The 27,363-nt window shown below is 51.0% G+C and overlaps 1 protein-coding gene across 12 annotated transcripts in view; it reads left to right on the plus strand.

The window, feature by feature from the left end:
• Window positions 1–27,363, plus strand: part of LOC105492840 (ST3 beta-galactoside alpha-2,3-sialyltransferase 1) — a 115,628-nt gene that overhangs the window by 70,012 nt on the left and 18,253 nt on the right. For 4 of the 12 annotated variants that reach the window (XR_011606719.1, XM_071067797.1, XM_071067798.1 and 1 more), the window contains 3 exons: window positions 1,334–1,388; window positions 24,042–24,364; window positions 24,569–24,923. Coding sequence is in view for 11 of the 12 variants with exons in the window: in XM_071067797.1 (XP_070923898.1) it covers window positions 24,618–24,923 (306 nt within the window). In the remaining variant the exon portion in view is untranslated. Of the gene's footprint in view, window positions 1–1,021; window positions 1,217–1,333; window positions 1,389–21,282; window positions 21,574–21,837; window positions 21,970–24,041; window positions 24,365–24,568; window positions 24,924–27,363 lie in introns of those variants that run through there. The other 8 variants (XM_071067800.1, XM_071067794.1, XM_071067801.1 and 5 more) reach the window with 7 other exon arrangements.

Genomic DNA, 27,363 nt, shown 5'->3' on the forward strand with positions numbered 1-27,363 from the left:
TCAAGCTGTGTCTCCTCCCTACAACCTTCCCTGCACTGTTGGGGAAAAGGACACAAAGAGCAGATGTTGCTTGTTCTGAAAAGTACTTACTTTTAATTAAACTAAAAATGTCCCTTTCGCGTTGTTTCTCTAGAGAGTCAGAGGCAAGGCAGCCCCTCCCTGGGCACCTGCTCCCTCCTTCAGGCCCCCGTGGGCCTCTCGGTGTGATATTAATGTCTGAAGGCCTCCGACTCATCCATTATTGATGGGGCATGGGTACACTGTGGGGAGAGGGTGAGATTGAGGCCCAGGCAGTCTTAACAGCTCAGGAAGTTCTTTTTATCCCTGTCCCTGGTGGAAAAATGCATTACAGGTGACAGGCGCAAAAGCAGCTGTGACCGAAGCTACTGCCAGCCGTGGGTAGGGCATGATTATCATTTGTTATTGCCCCCTACTGAGCACCCACTTCTCATTCAGGATTTAGGAAAAAAATTACAGCAATGGCAACACCACTTCTCTGATCTTGAGTCTTAGGTTCACATCTCTCTGTTCCTTCACAAAATGCCTAGCTGTCTGTTTCCTGCCAGTTAGAAGAATATGCCAGACTCAGAACTACCTCCCGCCCCGGCCCAATGAGATCTGTGACTTGCCCCCAGCCCTATTGTGAATGCACACACTTCCTTGGGGTTGGGGGTGGGTGAGAACAGCCTTTGACCTGTAGACCTGGGTTCCAGTCCCCATTTTGCCCTTGCCCCCCTTAGTCCACCGAGCTGCTCGACCTCCGAGCTTTGGTTTCACTCTGTGTGTGATGGCGAGGCTGGAGCTACCCCAAGGGACTGTCATGAGGCTAAATAATGGATGTGAAAGGCCTTAACCCAGTGCCGGGCACACAGCAGGTCCCAGAAAACGGATGTGCCATCCTCTCACTTTCTGTTTACTCCACCTGTCCTTATACTTCAGGGTTTGAGCAAGATCCGCTTGTCCTGGCCCTCTTTGACTCATTCCTCCCCCATTTCAGTGTTTTGCACGTTGGTTAAAACTCTTTGGGGCAGGCTCTCCAAATTTAGTATTTTTACAACAGGAAGTGGTCTTAGAGCTCATGCAGCTCAGAGCTTTCTGTTTGCAGTTTGGGACAGGAAGCTTCTGCACGAAGGTCCCCTGGCTCCCGTCCAGTGCTCCTTAAGTGACTATCTTCTTTCCCCACACTGAGTGCCTTGATAGGGCTCAGAGGCTTCATGTGAGCACTTAGCATTTACTGTGTATATCTGAGCCAAACAGGGACAGAAACTGTCTCACCGATCCTCACGCCCTCTCCCCATGCTCAGTGTCCTGAGTATTTTCTTCTATTTTTCAGGTGAAGAAACTGAGGCTCAGAGAAGTTAAGAGACTCCATTGAGGTCACACAGCCGGTAAGTGGCAGAGCTGGGATTCGAACCCAGCTCTCTTTCACTCCAGAACCTGTGCTCTAAATTGCCTTGCTTTCTTTGCCTTAAAATGGGGAGACCTGGGACTTTGTTTTCTGTTTTGATGGTGCTCACACAGATTCCTGGGTTGAAAGGAGAGGGCCCCTGGGTCCAAGAATTCAGAAGGGTGGTGGTGTTTGAGAAAAACAGCCCCATTCCCAGTGGGTGCCGTGGCTGGGACAAACCCGGAGCTTCAGCACACCCGGGTTCAGGATCGAGCCCACTGTGGCCAGCAGGGTCCTGGGTCCATTCTCCCAGGAGGGTTGCTCCGAGGCCCCAGGATCTCTAGGAACCAGACCCCTGGAACCCCACAGCAGGGCCCAGGTGCCTCTTCGTGTGCTGTGTGCCTCACGTTCTGCCTCAACCACAGAGGAGCCCGGCAGGCAGGACTCAGTCTCACTCAGCACCACTCTGGATGGTTGCATAGTTACACGGTGTGGTTTGTAGTATTTTTGGTTTTGTTGTTTTTGCAAAAGCCAAAGGAAGTCTGTGGGCTGAGTTCTACCTTCCCTTCTTTGAGGATAGTTGGTCTGCTCAGTCAGGGGCAAGCAGAGCTCAGCTAGGGGAAAAAACAAAAACAAAACAAAACAAAAAAACCCTCCAAACACAAAGTTCACAGATCAGAGGGCACCTGACCTAGCCGGACAGTGGCACTGTGGCTGTTCATGGGCAGGGCTCATTGGAAGTTCCGTTACAATCATCCCATTTTCCAGATGAGGACACTGAGGCCCAGAACCAACCACACCCTCACCTCTTGGGAGGCACAACTCAGAATGAATCTTTGCTCCCTGAGTGCTGAGTGCTTTGCTGTTTCACAGCTCGCTGTCCCTGCAGTCCACACATACTCATTGAGGGCCTACTGCTGCTCCCAGCAGGCACACAGCAGTCAGGGAGTCGGTTGAACTGCCTGCCTCCTGGTGGGGGAAGACAGAGAGACAGACATTCAGTCCACTGTCAAGTGCTAGTTCCTCATGAAGGCTGTGAAGGGGAATGCCACAGAACAAGTGGCACAGACAGCGATGCTATTTTAGGGTGATCAGGCTAGGCTTCTCCAAGGAAAAGCATTTGGACAGAACCGTGAATGCAGTGGGTGAGCAAGCCATATGAATTCTGGGGTAGGAACAGTATTGGTAGAGGGAACAGCAGGTGCAAAGGCCCTGAGGCAGAGAGTATGCTTGGTGTACCATCACGCTCTTTGAGTTTGATTCTCTGGGTGTTTGCTACCCCACCCCCCACCACCATCACAGTGGCTGCTCACCTCTAGTATCCCTTCCTTAGTCACCTCCAAGTGTCTGCAGGAGTGTGGCAGTGGGATGGGGGTTGTGTAGCAAGAAAAATCAAACAAAATTGCATGGGGCAGAAGAAAGGTGTATAATAGGAAACTACTTGTCTTAGTCCTTAATCCTCTTTGCACAATTTCTGTCTTTGATGAAGCTTGCAATGGTTTCATCTTCTTGCTTTGTATGTATTCTCAAAATACCTTCTTTAACTAGAGCTGTGAGTTCTCAGCACACTGCAGTCCACTATGTCAGGCCAGTCTTTCCAGGCAGAGCAGGAACCCAGATTCAAAAACCACAGAAATAGGAGAAGAAATAGTTTTGGAAACTACACTGCCGACCTTGTGCTGAGCTCAGGGAGGGAGGTGCAGCAGGCAGACAGTGGCTGGGTGGGGGTGCAGTGGCTGACAGACCTCCGGACCTCTGTCTGGGCACAGCCATTAGGCTCAGGCCCCTGTGTGTGGACTCAGGTCCCTCCTTCATCACAGGGTGGTGGTAGCACCAGCCGAGTTCCTGGGGGAGCGGTTCGTGGGGCTGGGTGTGCTGGAAGAGACATGCTGAGGAGTTAGGGACCCCAGGTTCTCTCTGACTTTGTTTTCTGTTTTGATTTTGCTCACATAGATTTATAAGTTGATAAAAAAGAAGGGCTCCTGGGTCCGAGAACTCGGAAGAGGGGTGGTATTTGGGAAAAATAGCCCCATCCCCGTTGGGTGCCATGGCCTGGACAATCCCAGAGCATCCACACACCAGCGTTCAGGATTGAGCCCATTATGGCCAGCAGAGGCCCTGGTCCCCGTCCCAGGAAAGTTGCTCTGAGGCTCCAGGCTCTCTAGGAACCAGACCCATGGGCTCCACAGCAGGGCCAGGTGCCTCTTCATGTGCTGTAGTCTCATCTGAGTGCCACCTCGGCCAGTGTACAACCTTGGGCAAGTCTCGCCCCCTCCTGGAGACTCTGAAAATGGAACAGAAAGGTGTGGTCATCTGTATGTTCCTGTGGTCTGGAAACGCTACAACCTTTTTGCCTCTAAGGCAGGTAGCAGCCAGGCATGGGGACTGGGCTTCTGTCAGCTCCCCTTTGATTCTGTAGACCTCTGGTTCTTAGCAAAGAGATGTCCTAGAAAGGGGGGCAGTACCTTGGTGATCCTGTCTTGGACATTTAGACCAGAGCTTCCACCCATTCTCACCTCTCCTTGACCTGAGACCTGTGGCTGCAGAACCAGAAACTCATTTCCAGAAGCAGCAGAATGTCTCTGTTTCCACAGTGCTCAGAAGTATTTATTAAGCCTTCCATTAACTGCATCTTACTCAGCTGGAAAAATAATAGAAAGCAATTCTGTCTGGTTTCTGGCCTGTAAGCTCCTGAAGAGTTCTTGTAAGGAAGGCTCAAAAAACGCCTGTGCTGTGTGACTTGGAGCCCAGCCCTGCAGCTTCCCTCCAAGGAGCAGGCAGCTCAGTGGTTGACCAGCAAGCCCATTATCATTCAGCACCATTGGGTAATCCATGTGTCTGCCTGTCAATTAAACAAGTGCTTAAGAGGGGCCTGGGGCCAGGGGCACATACCGAGAGTACTAAGGCTAAATAAGACACAGCGCGTGCCCTCCACAGCAGTTCAGGCGCAACATGACCACTTTCTCTATTCGGTAAAACTCAGAGAGTTCTTGACTTTATTATTCGCAGTTCAAAAGCGGCGTGAGCTTTTGTGTCGGCTTCCCTTCACCCCCTAAGTGCCATAGTGGGCATGCAGAGGGCCCATATAGATGCCTGCACATGCAATGGGTTACGATATAGGACAGGAACACCAAGCTTGGGGGGATCCACCATCTTGTGACAGACAGCGAGCAAGCCAGCTTTTTGTCCCAGAGGGAGACATTACCGCATGTCTCAGGATTGGTTGCTGCAAATGCAAGCCAGGTACAGAGCAGTCAGAGCCTCGCATTCTTTGTCTACCCAGCAAGATGTGTAGGAATGCAAGAAACTCATGAAGAAATGTCTGCAAACAATGCATTAGCATTGCACATATCTGGATCTGAATCCTACCTCTAACAATTTAACTAAGTGTTAAATTGGGTAAATTGCAATCACTGGACTTCTCAGCCTCAGTTTCCTCTTCTATAAAGTGGGGATAATGCCTACTTTCCAGGTGATTGTAAAAGAGAGTGTAGGGTCACTCCTCTGGGAATACAGTAGGGAACTAAGAAAGCCCTTGAGTTCAAGAAACTTAGTTGCTTGGGGAATCCTTTCAGCTATATGTAAGTATGCAATGTCAGTTAGTCATGTGTGTGGCTTATGCCTGTAATCCCAGCACTTTGGGAGGCTGAGGCAGGCAGATCACGAGGTCAGGAGATGGAGACCATCTTGGCTAACATGGTGAAACCCTGTCTCTACTAAAAGTACAAAAAATTAGCTGGGCGTGGTGGCACATGCCTGTAGTCCCAGCTACTCGGGAGGCTGAAGGAGGAAAATCGCTTGAACCCAGGAGGTGGAGGTTGCAGTGAGCCAAGATCGTGCCACTGCACTCCAGCCTGGGCGACAGAGCGAGACTCTACCTCAAAAAAATAAAAAAAAAATAAAAGAATAGAGGAAAAAATGCAGAGGCCGATACATATCATGGTTCAGGGACAGTTTCTGCAAGGATTTGCCATTTGACCCAGCATCCTGAATGGAGTAAAGGAATGACGTTACTACCTGTGGGAAGAGCATTCTGGGCAGAACAGATAGCCTGTGCGTAGGTCCTATGCTTGGCCTGCTTGAGGGATAGCGTGGAAGATGATGCAGCTCTGCAGAGTGAACAAGGAAAAGGCATGGAAAATGGAATCAGAGAGTAGGCAGGGACCAGTTCATGTAGGATCTTGCAGGCCTTGATGAGAGCCTTGGATTGCATTGTGGGTGTGGAGAGAACCCACTGGAGGCTTCAGGTAGGTGGGGGCAGGAGGAGAAAATGGCATGGAGGAGGCCGGGAGAGGCTGCAAGGTCTGGGATTTGCTTTTATCCTGCTGCTACTAACAAGTTAGCCTGTTAGTGTTTCACGGATCCTGGCAGAAGACGTGAGATTCCTGGGTCAGGAGTGTTGTAAAGTGGGAAAGATCTGACTGCTTTTTGTGCACAAAGCCTGAGCTCAGAATGAACTCTTCTGAGTTTGAAGGGGAATGATAGCTCAGTCAACACTTTCAGAAGCTGAGCCTCAGTCAACAAATAGGAATGAGATTCTTGGAACAGATTCCAGAACACAGCGTATCAGAAGGCTCTTATTCTCTCTCAGCCTCCACATCTTACCTGCAAAATAGGGAGAACATTGCTTCCCAGGCATATTGTGGGGCCTTGTAAATAGAAATTGAATCTGAAGACTTATTCTCTGAGTTAATAAGAAACAGCAAATTCTTCCTAATAATTTATCCTTCTAGGTTTTTGATGATCCTCTTTCTTCACTGAGAAGCTATTAATGTTTCTATGTAGCTCTGGTGCACAACACACACACTCTCAGACATGCTTGCAAAGTTTGCCTGCCAGTGTCTTCCTAGATAAAGGATGGTGTTGGTCATTTAGGGGACAAGCAGAGAGAAGAAGGTGAAAAGAGTCAGAACCCCAGAGGGGCAAGAGAAAATAGCCAGGGCAGCCTCTTTTTTTCTTTTTTTTCTGATACAGAGTCTTGCTGTGACGCCCAGGCTGGTGTGCAGTGGCGTAATCTTAGCTCACTGCAACCTCCACCTCCCAGATTCAAGTGATTCTCCTGCCTCAGCCTCCCGAGTAGCTGGGACTACAGGCGTGTGCCACCGCGCCTAGCTAATTTTTTATTTTTCTAGTAGAAACGGGGTTTCACCGTATTGGCCAGGCTGGTCTCAAACTCCTGACCTCGTGGTCCACCTGCCTGGGCCTCCCAAAGTGCTGGGATTACAGGCGTGAGCCACCGCGCCTGGCCAGGGTGGTTTTTCTTTCTATCACGTTTCTTCCTCCCGCCCCATGCTGTACATCTGAAGGGAGCTGAGGCTTACACGCAGTGTCCCCCACGTGCAAACTCATGTGCACCCTCTACCCACCCCAGGATGCTCAGCCAGCTGGCCAAGCTTTAGAGCTGGAATTCAGATGGCAGTCTCTAGCCAGTGCTGGGCACATTCTGCCATCCCCATCCCTAGACCTTGTGCCTTTCCAGTCTTCGTTTCTCCCAAAGACCTAAGCAGTACAGCCGGCCTTGGCAAGGCCCGCCTCTTGTCGCTGCATTGTGGGAGGAGATAAAATGGCACTTGAGTGTTTTAAAGTTGAGCAGAACAAGACGTTTTTAAAATGCTGTGTTCCCTATGTGGGAGGCCTTCTAATGGGCAGCTGGGGACAAGGCGTCCAGTCCTCCCACCCCCGGGAGGTCCCGGAAGGGACTGCAGCGTGGGATGGGAGGCACACTCCCAGCGTTGGATGCCCACCTGGTGACCAGTTCAGACAGAACTGGGACAGAGCTGCCTCCTGCTCCTCTGGCCATGAGGGTGTTTGGACATTCCCAGCAGTCATTCAGCATAGCTCCCTTTACCTCTCCTGCCAGAGTTGCCTCCTCATTGGACAGAGCGTGAGGAGGACTCGTGATCACTTTGTGGGGAGGGTGGGCAGAGTAGGGCTGAGTGGAGGTGAACTCCCCCTGCCGCATGAACGCTCCCCCAGCTGGGGCATAGGCGCCATCCAGAGAGACCAGCTGAGGCTGAAAGGTAGATTCTCAGAATGAAGAGCTGGGCCTCCGGGGCCGGGCTGCTTGGATCACCTTTTATCTTACTCTATTTTTTTGAGACAGAGTTGCACTCTGTCACCCAGGCTGAAGTGCAGTGCTATGATCTCGGCTCACTGCGACCTCCACCTCCCGGGTTCAAGCAATTCTCATGCCTCAGCCTCCCAAGTATCTGAGATTATAGGCGTGTGCCACCACGCCCAGATGATTTTGTATTTTTAGTAGAGACAGGGTTTCACCATGTTGGCCAGCCTGGTCTCGAACTTCTGACCTCAAGTGATCCACCCGCCGCAGCCTCCCAAAGTGCTGGGATGACAGGCATGAGCCACCACGCCTAGCCCCATTTCTTCACTTTGAAAGAGAACATATCACCCCCTTGGTAAAGCTGTTGAGGTCAAACAAGCAACCTGAGAGAAGTGCTGACTTGGTGCCTGGTGCAGACTTGGTGCACTTTAGGGACAGGACCCAGTGCTTTCTTCCCCAGCCATCTCCAGGACTCGTGAGCTGAGGCCACACTTGGGGAGACATCAATACTAGTATCTCACTCTCTCCATAGTCCACGCCTCCTGTCCCCCAGGGACAGGCTCTGGGAATGCCTCCTGTTCAGAACGGGCCCCTGCTCTCCTATCTGCTTGCTGGGCCTCTGCAGGCCCAAGCTGCCCAGTGTCCTCTCGTATCTTCCATCCCGAGCCTCACCAGGACCGCCACGCTTCAGCTGCTCTGAACATGCCCTGGACCCGTGGTGCCCATCCTTGCCCCTCTGCTCCGGCCACCCATGGACAGCTCTCGGTCATCCCAGTGGACAACTTGGCAGTCCCTTGTCAAGAGGGCGAGGTCTCCCTCCTTTCCTGACTGCTGGGCCCTTTCTGATGAGAGCTACCCTTCCTCTCCTCTGGGGCCCAGGGATGGGTGTGCAGCTGGGCCTGGGTCCGGGCAGTTTAATCCTGTGATCCAACTGGACACCGTGACACCCCTCCAACCTTCAGTGTTTGGGGATGGGATGGTTCATGCCAAATGCCTGCTGTCGCCTGACGTTCCCACCCATCCCAGAACCCTGGAGGGTGCTGCGCGCCTCGCCATCGTCGCAGCTGGGTTTATAATGTGATCTTAATCCCCTTTGTGAACACCGCTAGAGGTTGCCCCTCGGCTCCCTCAGGCGCCTCCTGGATGCCCCTGAAAATCAGTAGCGTTAAAATATTTCCATGAAGTCAGGGACTAGGGAGGAAGGGGCCTCTTTAAGCCACATGTCAGACTGTGAATCTCAGCTCCAGAGCGGCCGCACTCCCAGCCCTTCCTTTATGCTGAGGGTTTTAGAACCAGCGACAGATGCCTGAGGGCAGGTGCAAGGGGCATTAGGAGCTCTGAATTGTCTCTTTTTTATCAGCCTCCTGCACCACCCAAATGGGGAGAAATCCTTTGTTCTGGGACAGGTGTGAGCCTGAATGCCCTATGGTGCAACCGCTTAAATTCCTAGCCACATTACACGCTTCTAATGTCATTTGGATGTCCTGGGACTCCAAATTTAGCACTCCTCAATCCACACACATAAGAAGATTTGTGGATTTAAATTCTTTTTGTGAGGCTGTGAATATGAAAACATATTCGCCTCCTTCTCATGTGATCCTAATCCTGGTTCATCGTGTTTCTCTGGGGCACTTCTCCACACTGCCTACTCTGAGCCACTATTTGTGCCTCAGGGGAATCTTTTTATTTCCCCCAAGTTCCCCAGCAAAGGAACAAGCAGGAGGCACCAAGGTGCAAAGAGGAAGATTTGCAAGCACATCGAAGGGTTCTCTCAACCTGCTGGCCCTGCTGGGCTGTGGGGGAAATGGGCAGGCGTCGATGCAGAAAGGAGCAGGGAAACAGAGGCTCCAAAGGAAACAGGCTTCCCAAGTCACCCCCATGGTGACTGGGCCACCCTCTCGACTCCGACAGGGTGTCCCGTGCACACCTCTCCAGTTCAGCCACCATGTGCCAGTTGCAATCACTGCTGTCTGTTGCTCACAAGCCAGCCGGGCACCCCCTTGCCTTCAGTCCCCAAGTCCATGTTCCTCAGGACTTCCATGATCCAACTCCACCCACAGCAGCCACTCTGAAGGGCGTCCTGTTTGCTGAAACATACCGATGTCTCCATCATCACCACCATGTGCTTTTTTGGGCACAGGCCTGGTTTACCCTCCCCTTCTGCCCTCCTTCGTCAGTGCTAAGCCCCCTGTCTCCATGGCCACCTGCCTTACACAGCCTTCCCTCTCCCTTTGGTTGTCATTCACCTGCCACTTGTGGATCACTACGGCCCTTGGCGTCATGTCCTGGAAGGCACTGGTCCCTCATGAGCAGATTTCTATGTGTGAACTGCCCCAGGCTGGATCCTGGAGCCGGCCTAGTCTGTGGCTTCACTATCTAGCAGTGAAGATACGCATGCCGCCAGCTGTGTTCTTGAAGCATGGCAGGCATGCTTGGGTAGCTGGGTGAGAGGTATGGCAGTGAAGCATGGAAGAGCAGGCTCAGGAATCAGCCCTCACCCCTTCCTAGCCACATGACTTGGAGTAAGCTACTGATGCCCAAGGGCCTCAGCATCTCCTTCTGTAAAATGGGATTATGGTGTCACCTCCCTCATAGGACCTGGAACTGTACTCTAGCTAGTCCCTAAAATACTGCGTAGTCTCTCAAAGCCCAACTTCCTTCTCTGCCCAAAGAACAAATGCCTGCCCGAAGAGCTCCTGGGGACTTTACCCAGGCGTCCGCACAAAAGAACTGTGTTAGCTACGGATGGGTCAGGCACACACAGATAAGGTGGGGAGGCAGGAGTTAGGGAGAAGGAGAGCGGACCAGAGGCCACTAGATCGAGTTAGAGATATTCCATGGGCTTTTGTCAGAATTATCAAACAATGAGGATTCTTTGATATTTAAGCCCGGCAGGAGTCGGAGAACAACAGGAGAGGACCCAGCAGATCAAACTCCCAGAGGGGCCTGGGAGTGGGCAGGGAGTGGGCGGTGGTCAAGCCACAGGCACTGATTGGAGCAGCCATGGGTGGGCTAAGGGGACCTTGCCCTCTGGCTCTACTGGTGTTGACTACATTTCTGTGGGAGGGGCTGGTGCTGTCATCAGGGAGCCTAGGGGACAGGGTGCTTGGGGTGTCCCCCTGGTCGGACCTGGAATGTGTTGAGCTTGGCTGAGTGGTGCAAGGGTTCCCCTGGTGCCATCCCTGCCAAAGACCCTATCAGTGTCATGAGCCTGATGACGAAATCTCCCCATGGGTGAGTGCCCCAGCAGCAGCTGGAGCAGAGTTTGGGCAGATTCTAGCGAGAGCAGCTACCCAAGGTGGAGGCGAGGCCAGAGCTCAGGGCATCCAGCTGACTCATGCGCTTCTTGCAAATCCTCTGAGGTGGCCAGCGCCTCAGAGGGGTCTCCAGGGTGGGGCTGGAGGCATGGCTTTCTGTAGAGCACAGCTCCTGGGGCACTCATTGCTTAGAGAACATTGTCAGCTGTGCCCCTTGGAGTTAGGTCTGTGGGGTCACCTGGACTGGTCATGGTGCTGGCAGGACACAAATGGTGCATTAAAAGTGGGCAGTGGAGGGGAGCTGAGTTGAAAGGTTATTCACAAAGTCATAGTGTGGTGTGGGAAACAGCAAATATAGTGCAGTCCCTGGGACTGGAAATAGTGGGGCTGTTTCCAACCCTAGGGCTGAAGGGACAAGAGGACAGAGACTTACTGAAACCCCCAGAACACAGCTAATGTGTGGATGGGGCCATTCGACAGAAGCAAGGGACCACCAGCCCTTGGTTGTCCAACAGGGAGGGCACCAAGGCAGTCACTGCCTGTCCCCAGTCCCCTCTCTCCCTCTGGCCTTCCTCCAGGGCTTCATGTGGCTCCCAGGAGGTTGTCCAGACCTCATCGGGCCACCAGATCTTGCCTGGCCCACCCCTGCCTGCCAGTGCCGCTGCAGTCTTACAAATCCACTTGACTTTGTTTCTTTCAGTTCCTTGGACTCACCTACTGTCCCCACAGCCCTTCACACCTGTAGCTTCCCCTGCCTGGCAGGCTGTCACACTCCCTGCCCAATCACCTGTCCACCCTGTGGACCCTCAGTCACTACCACTTCCCCCAGACACCCGCCCGTCCCTCCCATGCCCTCTGCTTCGTGGCACTGAAGGCTGCCAGTCAGGGCTCTCCAGGAGAGCAGAGCCTATCCCATATTTGTGTATGCATGTTAATAGATTCAACTTTCGGAACTGGCTCAGGCAGTTGTGGAGGCTGCCAGGTTCAAAACCTGGTGGGCAGGCCAGAGGGCTGGAATCTCAGACAGGACTTGATTTCTCTGTTACAATCTTGAGGCAGAATTTCTTCTTTTCCAGCGAACCTCAATTTTTGCCCTTCAGGCCTTCAACTGATTGGATGAGGCCCACCTGCATTCATCTCCTTTACTTAAAGTCAACTGATTGTAGATCTTAACCACATCTGCATGCTACCTTCCCTGAAACACCTAGAGTGTCTGACCAAACTCCTAGCCAAGCTGGCTCATTACATTTATTTATTTACTTAGAGATAAGTCTCACTCCCCCAGGCTGGAGTATGATCATAGCTCATTGCAGCCTTGAATTCCCGGGCTCAAGTGATCCTCCTGCCTCAGGCTCCACATAGCTGGGATGGCAGGTACAAGCCACGTGCCTGCTGATAAATCACATCTAACCATCACAGCTGGTCTTTTGTGTGATTCCTTAATAATCTCAGCCTCTGTCCTGCCCTGTGATGTTGTTTTCAGTGAGCAAGGATGAAAATCATTCTACTTTTCTCTTTTTTTTTTTTTTCAACCAAGTCTCGCTCTGTTGCCCAGGCTAGAATGCAGTGGCACAATCTCGGCTCACTGCAACCTCTGCCTCCCGGGTTCAAGCAATTCTTCTGCCTCAGCCTCCTGAGTAGCTGGGACTACAGGCATCCGCTACCTCACCCAGCTAATTTTTTTTAGTTTTAGAGATGGAGTTTCACCATGTTGACCAGGCTGGTCTCAAACTCCTCACCTCAAGGGATCCACACTCCTCAGCCTCCCAAAGTTCTGGGATTACAGGCATGAGCCACCGCACCCGGCCATTCTACTTTGTCTAACCATTGTTTTGTTCAGCACTTAACAGTAACTGCTAGACAGCTGGTGCCCAGTGAGTAACTGTCAAATGAAAGAATGAAAGCAAGAGAGAGAATCCACAAAGGGGCTTGGCAGTGTCCAGGTCAGAGATGTTGCCAAGACAAAGTGAGATGCTGTATGTCAAGTGTCTGCATGTAGTAGGTGTGAAACTCACACATGCCATTTCTTCTTCATTTTCAACCCCGCCAGCCACTATCCACACACACACACATGCAGTTCTGAATTTCTCAGAGGAATGATGATCCCGGGTAGGTGACATTTTCCTAATATTAATATTAATGTTGAATATTCTTTTTGTGATGGTCGGGAATTGTTCTAAGCACTATATACATATATATATATATATATATGTATATGCCAATAGTATTGATTCCAATGTGTGTTAAATATTCAAGATTATTAGTAATATGATTGTACGGCACGGTGGCTCACGCCTGTAATCCCAGCACTTTGGGAGGCAGAGGTGGACAGATCACAAGGTCAGGAGTTCGAGACCAGCCTGGCCAACATAGTGAAACCACGTCTCTGCTGAAAATACAAAAATGAGCCAGGCACAGTGGTGCACATCTGTAGTTCTAGCTACGTGGGAGGGCGAGGCAGGAGAATCGCTTGAACCCGGGAGGCAGAGGTTATGGTGAGCCGAGATCACGCCACTGTACTCCAGTCTGGGTGACAGAACGAGACTCCATCTCAAAAAAAAAGAAAAGAAAAGAAAAAAGAAAGAAAGAAAGACAGTGACTCTCAGGACTAACCAGTATTCATTAATTTGCTCAATTAGCCGAGTCTAGGTGAGCAGGGGCTGGGATCATTGTCGCATTTTACAGATGAAGAGCTGACTGGCCTTGGCTCCTGAGGTGGCCCCAGTCACGCTGTGCTCCATGGCTGCTGTCCCCAGGGGCTTGGGGTGGGTGCTCCCTCCTCTCCTGGGAGGCGCAGGCAGCCTCAGGGCAGCACAGTTGCTGACTGGCTTCATTTGAGACTGATTTTTTTAATCGATAGAAGGAGAGGAATGTCTACCCCAGTCCTGCCATTGACAGGGAGCTTGTCATCACCTGTTTACCTTGCAGTGGCCAGGGCCTCCTCTCAAGCCTCACCTCACTGTGGTCCTCTTTCTCTTGGATGATGTTTTCTGGAGGGAAATGGGTCTGGCTTCCCTCACGGCTGATCCTTCCTGACCCGGGGGAGGAGAGCGGCATCGAGTGGGTCCAGGCCTGGCTCGGCCATGAGAGCATAGCTGCCAGCTTCAGGGGTGACTCAGCGGGTGGAGCTGAGCTGCAAGGAGAAAACAAAACAAGGGAAAGGAAGGCTCACGCTTGCCCCTGCCAGGCCCTGAGCTGCGTCACACGCAAAGCCCGCCGAGTGCTCGCACTGCCACCATGGAATGGGGAGAGGCTGGTCCCTCTTCCACAGCTCAGACACCAAGGAGGCCCAGGGCAGGGGCGGACCTCAGCCTGGCACCATCCACTTCATACCAGCAGATGTGAAGTTGGGATTCTGCATTGGCCGTAATCCTGACTTTACACCTACCGGCCGAGGGCCTTGGGTAGGTGGCTTGACCACTGCAGGCCTCTGTCCCAGCTCTGAAAGCTGGAGATAATACCCAGTACCCTCATCGGGAGCTTGTTGTGGGCCCAGCCAATGTGCACCAGTATTGTGCTTAGAACAGGGTGTAGAAAAGACAAAGGTGATGGTAGGTGTCCTCAGTGTTGACACATTACTGCTCTATGCAGTCACCTCAAGTAGGGATGGATTCTAACTCCCGCTTTATAGATGAGGAACTTGAAGCTCAGCAGCCCATGTAACTTCCTGGGGGTCACCGCAAACAGACCTCGACCCCTTGTGGCAACAGCTAAACCAACTCCCGACCTTGTCTCCTCCCCAAAGCTCCACCCTCTCTCTCTTTTCAGTTGCAGCCCATGACACCTCCTAAGATCCTGGCCCTGGGAATGGGAAGAACACCCACTCCAGGGCAGCCGCCCTGTAGAACACAGCAGGTTCTGTCTGAGGAGTCAAGTGTGTCTGGCGACTTGGGCATCTGGTTTTCTTTAGCCCTGGTGCGCTTTTCCCGTGTATCTTTGGAAAAGTCCCTTCCCGTTTCTGAGCTCAGCTTCCACATCTGTGGAATGAAGTGAGGCAGCAACTTGAAGCATAAGGATTTGATTCAGGGATCCAAGTGCTTATAAAGTTCTGAGAAGGGCAGTGAGAATGGGGGCCCTCCAGGGTTTGGGCTGCAGTGCTTCAGGTTGAGGCCCACAGGCCACGAAACTTCAGGAAGTCAGGACAGAATCTGCAGCTGCCCCACTGCCTGGAAGTGGAAGAAGGCAGGTTCTGGAGTCCAGATTCTGGGGCAGCCACAAAGCAGCTTCTACCACTGCCGGAGGGAGGAAGGCTCTTGCCTCGCCCACCTGCCATCCCAACTATCACTGCTCAGATCTCAACCATTTCCAGAGCACTGTGGACAGGGATGCTGGGAAATGTAGTTCCCAGGCTTCCAGCCCCTGCAGTCAGGGGAAGCACACAGCGGGTGGGAACAAGCCCTCACTCCTGTAGACAGTGGCCAGCATAGGAACCCCTGCTGCAACAAGAAACAGGGTGCTCTGAGAACCCTCAAATGCAGGCAGGATTGATGCAACTCTCAATAGGGTATTTGAGCCGTGTGGCTTGCAGATACCACTCTAGTTTCTAGCCTTATTCGTTGATGATAGCTACAAGTTTGCCGAGTTCTTAAATGTTTCTGAACAGTCTCCCATCACAATTCCCTGTGTGTGATACCCAGGGAGCAGGGAGGGTTAAGGATATCAGCAAAGAGAAGGCCTCATCACCCAGGGTCAGCGGTATCAGGCCAGGAGTACCCCTTAGCTGCAGGGGGATGGACAGGTGGCAGGAATCCTGGGGCAGGGGTGGGCTTGCTAAAGCCCAGCAAGGCTTCTAACCAGGCGCCTCTAGCTCTGACTCACTTGGCCCAGGTTTCTTATTAGGCGGATTTTCTGAATGAGGGATTAAAGTGGAGGTCAGACACACCCCCTTGTAATAACACAGGGGCACAGGGGACTGCACTGGGAGAGTTCCATATGGAAGTTCCACACACTCCGCTTCCAGGGACTGCATCTTCTTCCTGGGGACCCGTGCTGAGCACAGAGTAGGTAGGAAAGGAGGGAAGGAAGGAGGGAGGAAAGAAACGTTTAGACATTGATCCCAAAGATACAAAAGACCTGGTCCAAGTTGGCTCTGCCATCTGGTTGTTTTAACTCAATCCAGGCGCCTGCCCTCTGTCAGCCTCAGTTTCCTTGTCTGCAAGTTGACAGTGAAGGTAACTCCCATGTATTGAGCATCTGTTAAATGTGAAGCATTTATGTACTTAATCCTCATGTGTCCCTTTGAAGAGATGGGATTTTCCCCCATCTTGCTGGTGCAGGCGCTGAGCCCGATGAGGTAGATGAGGTCCCTACCCAAGACCTCTCAGCTAGGAGGTCGGAGATTCAGGATTCAAACCCAGATCTGGCTGACCCCCCAATACCCGTATTCTGTTCACCACCCAGTGAGTGGGGCTGCTGAAAGGGTCAAATGGATGGCAGCTGTGACTGTTTTGGCAAACTATTAAAAAACAATGCAAAACAAATGAGATGACCCCCAATTCAAGACTGGCAGTCAGAGGCTGTGAGGGTGACCAGGCTTTCCTGCGGATGTGTAAATCGTGGATACTTTAGAAGACAATGCATCTGCATTTCCAAGCATGTGGGAAAAAAGACTGATTGGAGAGTGGAAAATTGGAGATATCAGAGCAACTTTGAGGAACCTTTTCCTGGGGAAGGTCAAAGCTGGTTGCAAACTCAGGTGGGCCTGACTCTGTACATAAGGCTCTGGGACAGCCACCTCCTGACCTGAGGCATGGCTTTTGCAGAGTCCTCTGGGTCTGGGAGCCTCTGGGAACCCTGACCTTTCCCCCAGTATGTTAGGAGCTCCTTCCTGCAGGTCCTGGGAGGTCTTGGCCACAGGAGTAGAAAGCATGAAGATTTAGCTGTTCAGCACATCAAGGAATTCACACAAATAATGAATTCAGCGAGAATCATCATTTGTGTAATACCACTGGTTTGCATGATTTGATGCCTGATTTCATTTGGTTTTAAACAACGCTGCCAGTGGGACGGGCCAAGGGTTCTGCTGGACTTTCTCCTTTTTGTTTACAAATGAGGACCTTGAAGCTTAGTGGGGAGAGACAGAATTGACCTTTATGGTCATCTACGCTGTGGCAGGAACTGAGCTGGTCACTTTTGTGCAAGGCCTTTTATCCCACAGCAACCCTTCGTGTGAGCATTTTTGTTTGTTTGTTTGTTTGAGACAAAGTCTCACTTTGTCAGCCAGACTGGAGTGCAGTGGTGCGATCTGGGCTCACTGCAACCTCCACTTCTCAGGTTCAAGTGATTGTCCTGCCTCAGCCTCCCAAGTAGCTGGGATCACAGGCACCCGCCACCACACCCGGCTAATTTTTGTATTTTTAGTAGACACAGGGTTTCACCATGTTGGCCAGGCTGGTCTCGAACTCCTGACCTCAGGTGATCCACCCACCTTGGCCTCCCAAAGTGCTGGGATTACAGGTGTGAGCCACCATGCCTGGCCTGCGTGAGCATTTTTAATCCTATTTTGTAGATTCAGGAATTGAGGATCAGAGAGGGCAAGTGCCTTGCCCATGAACACACATCCAGGAATGGGAAGAGTCAGGATTTGAATGCAGGTCTGTCTGTGCCTTTGTTGTTGTTGTTTTTGTTGTTCAGACAACTGTTGGCCATGATCCACTAGGAAATTCTTTACAAAACCAGATTAAATGGGTTCCAAGCATCCAGTGACCAGGCCGGGGCCAGAGAGCAGTTCAGAAAGGAGTCATTCTTCTTACCGGAAGGTTTGAGGGCCTTTAAGTATCCAAGATTTACTGGTCAGGTCTTACTTGGTCCCACCCTGTGCCCATACATGAAGCCAGCCGGCCAGGATCCCAAAGCCCATGGGAGGATCTGTTTTTCAATAATGGGAAGTCCCCGGATGTGTTGCACTGGAAGTCATCCTCGCTGTCTGTGCAGAGCTGGCCTGGGAGCAGGATGTTCTGACATAAAGTGAAAGCAGATGCAGTGGGGCCCCTTGGGTGGGGCAAGGAGGTGGTGGCTGCCACGGCTGCAGTTGCAACTTTCCAGCCTGCAAATCTGCCTCTTCCTCCCACCATCTGTGCACTTGGCTGGTGTGAGGAGGTTTGCCTCGGCACCTCTGAGGCCTCTCTGGCCCCACCCTCTTCTCTGAATTTGCCAAGCCCCTGACACATACAGGCAACCACTCCAAGAACAGGAACATGGAAAGGCAAAGGAAAGATGCTGTACTTCTACTTTGGGCAATGGCAGAAGCTTGTACCAGATCTTTTCTCCCACTGAGAACTATAAAAGCTGGAAAAACTTGAAATCCAGCTCTCTGAAGGCATTAGAGAACAACTAAAGCAGCCAGGACTTGAGGTGTGAAGACCCCCAAGAGAAAGGAAATAAGTTGGGGGAAACCCAATACTCCCTGCTCCTTTCCTGCACAAGGTATGTGCTGATTTTTGCAGAGGGTTCAGAGGACGAGTAAAGAGCAACAGTTCAAAGTGTTTGGCAGTCTCACAAGGTGGGGAAACAAAACAGAGATAGGTAGGTAGGTAGAGGGAGTCAGTGAGTTCAGGACTACTAAGTCAACCAAAACCCAGGGAACCAAGAACCTAGAGCAAAAAGAACCACAAAGAAAAGAACGTGTGCTCTGTGCCTTTTAAAATTTTCCTTTCAAGGCATTTGCCAGCACTTAAGTTTCATGGGTCCAGAGTCTAAGAAACCAAGCAGAAAACAGCAGATGAAAAGCTGAAAAGGCTGGCCATGGTGGCTCATGCCTGTAATCCCAGTACTTTGGGAGGCCGAGGTGGGTGGATCACCTGAGGTCGAGAGTTCAAGACCAGCCTGACCAACATGGAGAAACCTTGCCTCTACTAAAAATACAAAAATTAGCCAGGCACAGTGGCGTGTGCCCATAGTCCCAGCTACTTAGGAGGCTGAGGCAGGAGAATCACTTGAACCCAGGAGTTAGAGTTTATACTGAGCCAAGATCACACCACTGCACTCCAGCCTGGGCTGGAGACTCTATCTCAAAATCAAAAACACAGTAACAACAACAACAACAACAACAACAACAACAACAAAAATGGAAGGCTAAAAAGTTAAGCTAAACTTATGGTGATCCCATATTACAGGGGAGACAGAAATTGGAGATAGGAGCCTGTAAGGAATAGTCACCCTGATAAGCATCTCAGTTTACCTGTTGAGAATGGCTATGCCCCAGGGGTAAGAGTAAACCAGAAATAGACCAGTCTTCATGAAAAGTGAAACACAGCCGCAGTTAGAACAGAGTAATGTGCCCCTTCTGTACCTGCTGGTCAGGAGACAACCAGTCCTCTCTGAAGGAGGACAGCCTCATCCAGAGCCTCTACATTTTTGTCATATACAATACAAACAGCAACCAGGGCTGCCAAGGACATAACCAAATAACCAAAGAAAGACAGAGCAACCGAGAAAATAGACAATAGAAATAGACCCATGTTATCCAAGTATCACAGGATATCCAGTGTGGGCTTTAAGATGGCTGTGGTAAATAATTGCACAAAGATAGATGACAAGATGGAGAAATTCACCAGCAAAGTAGAACCTGTCAAAAAATTAGGTGGAAATTCCAGAACTAAAAGACACCACTGAAATGAAGAACTGAATACATAATTCAAATAGAGTAGGCACAGCAAGAAGGGAAGGTAAACAAGGTAGTATCCAACATAAGAGGCTGGAGGGATGACAGTAAACCAAGTCCAAAGAAGTTATTAGAAAGGGAATGGGGGAGATAGGGCAGATAAGAGCAGGTATTGATGGAATTGAATGATGAGCCATGGCTACATAGAAAGCCACAGGAGAAGGCAGGAGTCTGGCTTTGCCACCATTTTGCTGTGTGACCTTGGATAAGTCACTTGCCTTCTCTCGGTTTCAGGGAAACAAGCCTAAGGGTTACTCACCTCTCCCGGTGGCTTGGGGATCACATGGGGAAAGTTGTGGCTACTCTGTATTGAAAGTGTCAACTTTGCCAACAGCCTGCACAGTTCACTCAGGCACACCTCTTCTCTGGTGACCATAGTGCCAGGGGCTGTGTGAAGGGCTGGGAGGGCATCCCAGCCTGTGATGAGTATTTACTACCATCCCGTTCAGCGGGTATTTACTACAGGTTCAAAACCCCATGCAGTTCATTCATCCGTGTTTGCAGGAGTTCCACACAGTTCTCTCAGTCTCTGGGCATTGCCCCTCAACTCGCTATTGCCAGAGGAGTTTATCTTCATTAGGTACTCTCCGTATGGAAATTCTTACTTTCCAGTCGTCAAAAGTGTGCTGACATTTGTCAGTCTTGTGCTGGTGACCCCACTAAGCTCTGTTGTGTGCAGGTGCTTCATGCCTCCTCGTATTGAGCATGTGGCTGGGAAATGACTGCCATTTGGCAGAGGACAGGAAGCCAGCTTCCCTCCTTCCCCATCCTTCTCTGCTCCCTCTCTTCTTTCTCTTTGTTCTGGGAGGCCAGGCCTCCCTCCCCACACACTTGGCATGCACAGATCTTTGGTCTGTGGCGTCTTGACCCAGGTTTCATGTCTGGGAGCCAGGGCTGGCATTCCCCCATGCCTGCGGGCTGCCCCACACTTGCTAGAGCACAGAGAAGACATGCAGTCCTGTTCCTTCCCTGCAGCCAGGGAAGGGGTGGGGCGGCGTTCTTGCTTTTCCATTGCAGTTTTATCCAGGGCTTTGGAAAGCGCTAAATGATACCAGCTCGGAAGCCTCTAATGGTTATGGGGAGTGCCCTGGCCTTGGAGGTGTGGCTGCAGGATGCCCCAGAGGAGAGGAGGCTGTCACAGTCCCACAGCCTGTGCAGCACAACCTTGCTGTCTGCCCTGCCTCTCACCCAACCCCTAGCAGCAGCCTAGAGCATTCATGTCTCTCATGCAGAGGCAGGGCATTGTAGGAAACATGACCTGTCATCCATAGCCTTGTTTGATCAACACGGTTCAACAGTCATCTATTTCAGAGAACTCATCTCTGCCCTGGCATTAGGGGTGCAGAAACACTAAGGGCAAGGGTGCCCTAGGCCCTGTTCATTGTAAAGGCTAATGTAATGAGACCATGGCATTCCTCTGCTCAGCCCCACCAGCAGGTTTCCAGAGAAACCTGCTAACCCAAAGAAAGCTTAGTCTTGACTGTGGCTTCTCTGGCCCAACGCACTCTCACCCCAGCTGCGTGCCCAGATTCCCTTTCACCCCCCACCACTCCTCTCCTCCAGCCTGTGTCTGATCCAGGCATACTGGCCTCCTTTGTTCCAAAGGATCTGGGGCCCTATTGATGCCTGGGAGGCCCCTACCTTAGATCCCTTTACGATGTACCCCAGCCACCTTGTCCAGGGCCTGGACAATGCAAGGACCAGCAAATATGCAGTCAATGAATGAGATGAATGGACAACCTTGATGGGTTGGCAGCCCTGAGAAATTAGCAGAATTTGTGTTATCAATCCCTTTTTCCCATTGAAGGGATGGTTCAGAAGGGCTAGGCGACTTTTTCGTGGTCACACAGTGAGTAGAGTGGGACAGGCTGCTGAGAATAGAAATCTGACTCGGAATCTGTGCTTTCTTTCTCAGATCTCCCTCTGGACTGTTGGCTGTTTGGTTTCCCTCCATTCATTTCTGGGTTCCTTCATGACCCAAGCCTCCACTGAGCATTGAGTGGGTGCACGGGTGACAGGGTCACTGCCATAGTGAGGCTGAGTTTCCATCCTCACGTTGCTCCTCGTCCAGGGAGGAGACATATGTGTGAAGAGTGCAGACAGAGTGCAGCCAGGACCTTGGGGAGCCAGGAGAGGCCCCTAACTCACTCCAGGAGTGGACAGGGCTTCCTCCAGGAGTCGGCACCAGCTGAGCCCTAGAGAATAAGTAAGAACCATCGGCCACGCAGGGTGGGGGTGGTTTTCTGGGCAGTGGGAACGGCCTGAGCGGGGGCACAGAGGTAGGAGCAACTGTGACCTGTGGGTCAGTCATGTTGCTTGACGTTACAAATAATCTACTTTATTCCATAAAGGGGGCGCATTCCTTCACGTATCTGAAAAGTCAAGATGAGGGTGGGGCTGCAAGTTGAGCAGGATCAAGGATTTAGCACCATTTGTTCAGGTTGTTCAGCTCTAGTCTCTTCTACACAAGCTAGCAAAATAGCCAGCAGGATGTTCCACATGTCAACAACAAGCCAACCAGAGCAAAAGAGTTTCTTCCCTCGCTACAGAAGCTGGACTGGATGAATTAAGGCACATGCCCATCCCTGGATCAATTACTGGGGTAAGAGGTGGGAACCCTCTGCCAGTCAAGTGAATTGTGAGCCTACCTGTGGTGATGCAGAAGTTATTCTTACTCAAATTACAGAACTGCTCCTTGATGGGGGCAGGTGGGGAGAGAATTGGATGGGACACCTGTGGACACCTCTAGGTTATAAACAAAATCTAGGTTCTCATGAAAAGGGAAAATTGGAGCAGGGGCCGGATAAAAATGACATTGCCAACTGAGCTGCAGAGCTCAGACCTTATCCTCCATAGGTTGGGCTTCTACTTCTGGAAGCTGTAGAGGGTTGCACCCTATGTATCTTGGACCCTGGATGTTTCCAGAAAGGCACTGTGGATTTAATATGGTTTTTTGAGCTGCCCCCCTTTCTACCAAAAGGTTATCAATCTCTTTTCAATTCTAATTTTCCTGGAAAAAAAAAATACCCTGCTTATTGGCGATCTACACCTTGAGGATGGGGAGGAATTGATCAGATTCCTTCCATCCTTCAGCATTCCAAGCAAAGACCAAAGAGACCATGCTCCAGGGCAGAGGTGTAACTGCAGTTGTATCATACAGAAATCCCAAGGTGTCAGTGAGAGCCAGGGGGGTCTCTGATGGGCATTTGAGAGGTACCCGTTTGCTTTCTTCAAAAGAATATTCCCCCCTTGCTCTATATCCCTCCAGCTGTAGTAGTCTGAAGAACAATTAACAAGACAGGTGTCTGCTCCAGGGTAGAGCCCTCAACCCCCTGTTCTTGGTCTCCTAAGAGGGGACCACAGTAACCCTAACCCTAACCCCTCCAGATGCAAGGAATCAGAGGACTGTGGATTTGGACTCAGATCCTGCTCCTTCTTTTCTTTAGGCAAGTCATCTAACCTCTTTGAGTCTCAGTTTCTTCTGAGACACTCTCCTTAGGGAGAGTCTCAGTTTCTTCTGAGAAACTCTGAGAGTTTCTTCAAGACAAAAAGGGAAACTAGTATCTAGCTGGCAGTATATTCCGAGGATTATCTGAAGAGATACGTATGCATGAATATCTCATGCTCTCAGCTCTTAGTGGATCATCAAAGAATATTGATTCATTCATGTGCTGAAGAAGGAATTTTTTTTTTTTTTGAGATGGAGTCTTGCACTGTTGCCCAGGCTGGAGTGCAGTGGTGCAATCTCGGCTCACTGCAAGCTCTGCCTCCCAGGTTCAAGGGATTCTGCTGCCTCAGCCTCCCAAGTAGCTGGGACTGCAGGTACTCGCCACCATGCCCGGATAATTTTTGCATTTTTTTTAGTAGGGATGGGGTTTCACCGTGTTAACCAGGATGGTCTCGATCTCCTGACCTCTGATCCGCCTGCCTCGGCCTCCCAGAGTGCTGGGATTACAGGCGTGAGCCACCGCGCCCGACTGAAGAAGGAAAATTAAAGTTCAGCAATGGCCTAATAGATACCAGAAGCCCAGCATACATCATTTTATCTTATCTTCATAACCATTCTATAAGTAGGGGTGTTAATATCCCACTTTACAAAAGAAGAAACTGAGGGTCAGGAAGGTTGAATAACTTTCCCAAGGCTCCACAGATGGGAAATCAGAGCTTGAACTTGGACTGTCTAAAGCCCCTTCTATGGAAGTAAGGCCAGTTGGCAGAGCTTGAATGGCCCGGGTAAAAGGAACCCTGGGTCACTCTCTAAGCATACCATTGTTGTTGTGCTTGTTGCTGAAATCCAAAATCTGGAAGAGAATGAAGTAGAGAGAAAGCAAATAACATGTATTTAACAATCCCTGTGTATGTTGTACCTACATGCGTCATGAGCTCTTTTACAAACGTTTGTTGAGTGTGTCAGTGTGCTAGGTTCTTGTTGTTGGAAGCATGGAGGGGACACTTTCTGCATCCCATAGTAACCTTGCAAAGAGATGACAACATCCATTGTATGCACGCACTGAGGCTCACAAAGGTAGATAAACCATCCGGAGCCACCTGCCAGGTTGGCATGACACCAGAAGGAAGACCACGGAATGCATCCTGGTGGAGATGTGGAGAGAAACATTTTTTATAGCAGGATCACAGAATCTCACCCTGTTTTCTTCCTCCTTTTCTTTGCAGATGACAGACAACCTTCTGTGCCTTCATCAAGCTGGTTGCATACCCACCGTGTCTCTGGCGACAGCATGAGAAAGAAAAAGCCCTAATTAAGGATCATCAGAAACCACAGTTGGAGGAGGACGGCAGACATAGCTTCCCTCCCCGCTATACCAAGACCCTTCCTTCGAGGTCCTTGCTCCTGAGGGACCCTGGACTGTCACAGCGATTAATGACCCCTTATCTTGTTTGGATGGGAAAGGAAATCACTGGTTAAAGCTTGATCAGGAGACATTATCAGCTCTTTAAGGATCGCAGAAGAATAGGCTACTTTATTTTCTGAAAAGGTAAATATATGCAAGCAAAGCCAACATGTCACGAATGGCCTTGGTCTACCACACAGCGGTGTCTGGGACACAGTGGGGGGGTCATCCCCCAGCGGGAGTGAAGTCGACCTTAGCGGCCCTTGTGTCCTCCCTTGGAATTCCCGCCATCCCTTCTGATTGAGCCTCCACCTCTGGGATTTTTCTTCCGTTTTTCTCCTCTCTTAGGAGGGAGTTCTGCTACCCATCGTGGGAGGCCGCCATCAGGGCTGCGAAGATGGTGACCCTGCGGAAGAGGACCCTGAAGGTGCTCACCTTCCTCGTGCTCTTCATCTTCCTCACCTCCTTCTTCCTGAACTACTCCCACACCATGGTGGTCACCACCTGGTTCCCCAAGCAGATGGTCCTGGAGCTCTCCGAGAACCTGAAGAGGCTGATCAAGCACAGGCCCTGCACCTGCACCCACTGCATCGGGCAGCGCAAGCTCTCGGTCTGGTTCGACGAGAGGTTCAACCAGACTGTGCAGCCGCTGCTGACCGCCCAAAATGCACTCTTGGAGGACGACACCTACCGATGGTGGCTGGTGAGATGCTGCCTGAGAGTGGGGTCTGGGCTGAGAGTTGGGGTGTGGACTGAGAGTGGGGATCTGGATGAGGGTAGGGGGCCTGGGCTGAGAGTGGGGGTCTGGGCTGAGGGTAGGGGTCTGGTAATGAGAGTGAGGTGCTCCCAGAATTAAATGCTCAGTCCCCGTGTACACCTGGGGCCCTGCGAGGCAGTTTATTCAGTAGGATTCAGATTATTGTCCAACACTATTTATTGAGGATCTATTATATCTAAGAGCAGGAAGCACGGCTTTAGTTTCCTATGGCTGCCATAGCAAATTTCTGCATGCTTCATGGCTCAAAACACCAGAAGTGCATCCTCTCGCAGCTCTGGAGGCCAGAAGTCTGAAATCAAATTATGGGCAGGCTTGGCTCTTCCTGGAGGCTCTGAGGAGGAAGCCGCCCCAGGCCCGCTCCTGGCTCCTGCCGGCTGCTGGCAGTACGGAGTGTTCCTGGGCTCAGAGCTGCGACAGTCCAGCCTCTGCCTCCACTTCCATAGGGCCTTCCTCCCTGTGTCCCCTTATATCTCACATGTCCCTCTCCTTTTCCTATGAGGACGCCTGTCATCAGGTTTAGGGCCCACCCTAATCCAGGATGATCTCATGCAGAGATCCTCAACAATTTCACCCGCAGAGGCCCTTTCTCCAAATGTCATGCTCACAGATTCCAGTGACTTGCACTTGAACATATCTCTTTGGGAGCCACTATTTCACCCACTACAGCTATTGAAATGCAAAAAGAGAGAGAGATCCTTATTCTCATGGAATTTCATTCTGACTGGGAGGGGAAGATAAGAAATAAACAAGGAAGGTAAGAAATAAACATCACATAGCAGTGCTTTGAAGAGAGAGCAAATGAGGTTTATCATAGAAACTTAGAGGGGGCTTCTGTAAATGGGGTCACCAGGGAGGTCTCTGAGACAGCAGGACTCAAGTTGAGACCCACAGGCAGAGAAGGCAGCAGCCATGAGAAGAGCAGGACCATGCACTGCAGATGTCTGGGACAGCAGGTGCAGGAGCCCCAGGGTGGCCTCTGCTGGATGTGTTGGGGAGTGGAGGCTGGGGGACTGTGAATTTGCGAGGTGCAGTGAGACGAGGCCTGAGAGTCGGCAAGACCCGGGAGAGGACTCTGGGATTTCTTGTAAGTGCAACAGGAAGTCACTGTAGAATTTTTATCAGGGAGTTTCATGATCTGATCGTGTCGTTTGAAAGGTCATTCCCATTGTTAAATGCAAAATAGATTGAAGAAGAGCAAGATATATGTGCTCGTTTCTTATTTATTGAGCACCTACTATATGCCAAGCATCACTACATGGAGATGGAAAAGGTAGAGTCTTTCCTTTCTTGGGTTGCAGGAGTGATGGGGAGAGAAGGGAAAACAGACAAACTCAAGCCAGGATGATAGGTGCTGCGCAGGAAGTGGGCGCAGGAGCTGTGGTCTCCATGTCCAACTCCCCTTGAAACCTGGGGTTATCACAGAAGGCTTCCCACAGGAAGTGATGGCCAGGCTCATCATGAAGGATTCAGAGAGGTTATCCAGGTAGATTCTGGAGGAAGGTCTATTTGAAATGGACAGAAAACATGCGTGAGACTGAGAAGGATTGAAAGTCCTGGGCTGTGCTTCTGAAGACCTGGCTGAGTCCTGGTTTGCTGATCTGTGTTGAGCACCGCTGTGTGCAGGTCCTGGGGTGGGCTCTGGGGAGGTGACAGAGAACCAGGCAGGTAGGGTCTTTTCCTTTCAGAGATCCAAGGGTCTAGGGAAGGAGGTGGTGAGCCAGGCATGGTAAGGATTAGGGTCTGCTCTCAGCCTCGGCACTATGGACTTGTGGGGCTGGATCAGCCTTAGCCACACGGGCTGCCCCGTGCATTGCAGGATGTTTAGCAGCATCCCTGGCCTCTACCTGCTAAATGCTAGGAGTGCCCCATCCCCAAGTTGTGATAGCCAGAAGTCTCCAGACATTGTCAGGTGTCCCAGGTGGGGTGTGTGTGGGGGGGGGGGTGCACATGCATGCACAAAATTGCCCTCCCTTGAGAACCAGCAGGGTTGGGAAAATGACACATCGATGGCAGAGGTGGCTTCACGTACATCCCATCTCCTCTCTGGATCTGATTCCCCCTGTAGCAGCGTTGCTGGGACCACATTAAGTCCAAACTTCCTCTTCAGAGCCTGGAGTCTGTGATACTCAGTGTCACCATGGGATTCTGTTTACAAAGGCCTTTGGGGACAAACAGGGTGCTACATAGCCTGGATATAAACCAAACAGGAAGGGACCTTACACATTGGCAGGTAAAGGAGAAACTTGGGGGCCTTTGTCCTCATTTTACAGATAAGGAAACTGAAACTCAGAAAAGTTAGGTGACTTTTGCAAAAGAGAACATCAAATCCAGCCTCTAGAAATACCATATTAAAAAACTGTTATTA

This window comes from Macaca nemestrina, chromosome 8 (genome assembly GCF_043159975.1).
Source record: "Macaca nemestrina isolate mMacNem1 chromosome 8, mMacNem.hap1, whole genome shotgun sequence".
Classification (NCBI taxonomy): Eukaryota; Metazoa; Chordata; class Mammalia; order Primates; family Cercopithecidae; genus Macaca; species Macaca nemestrina.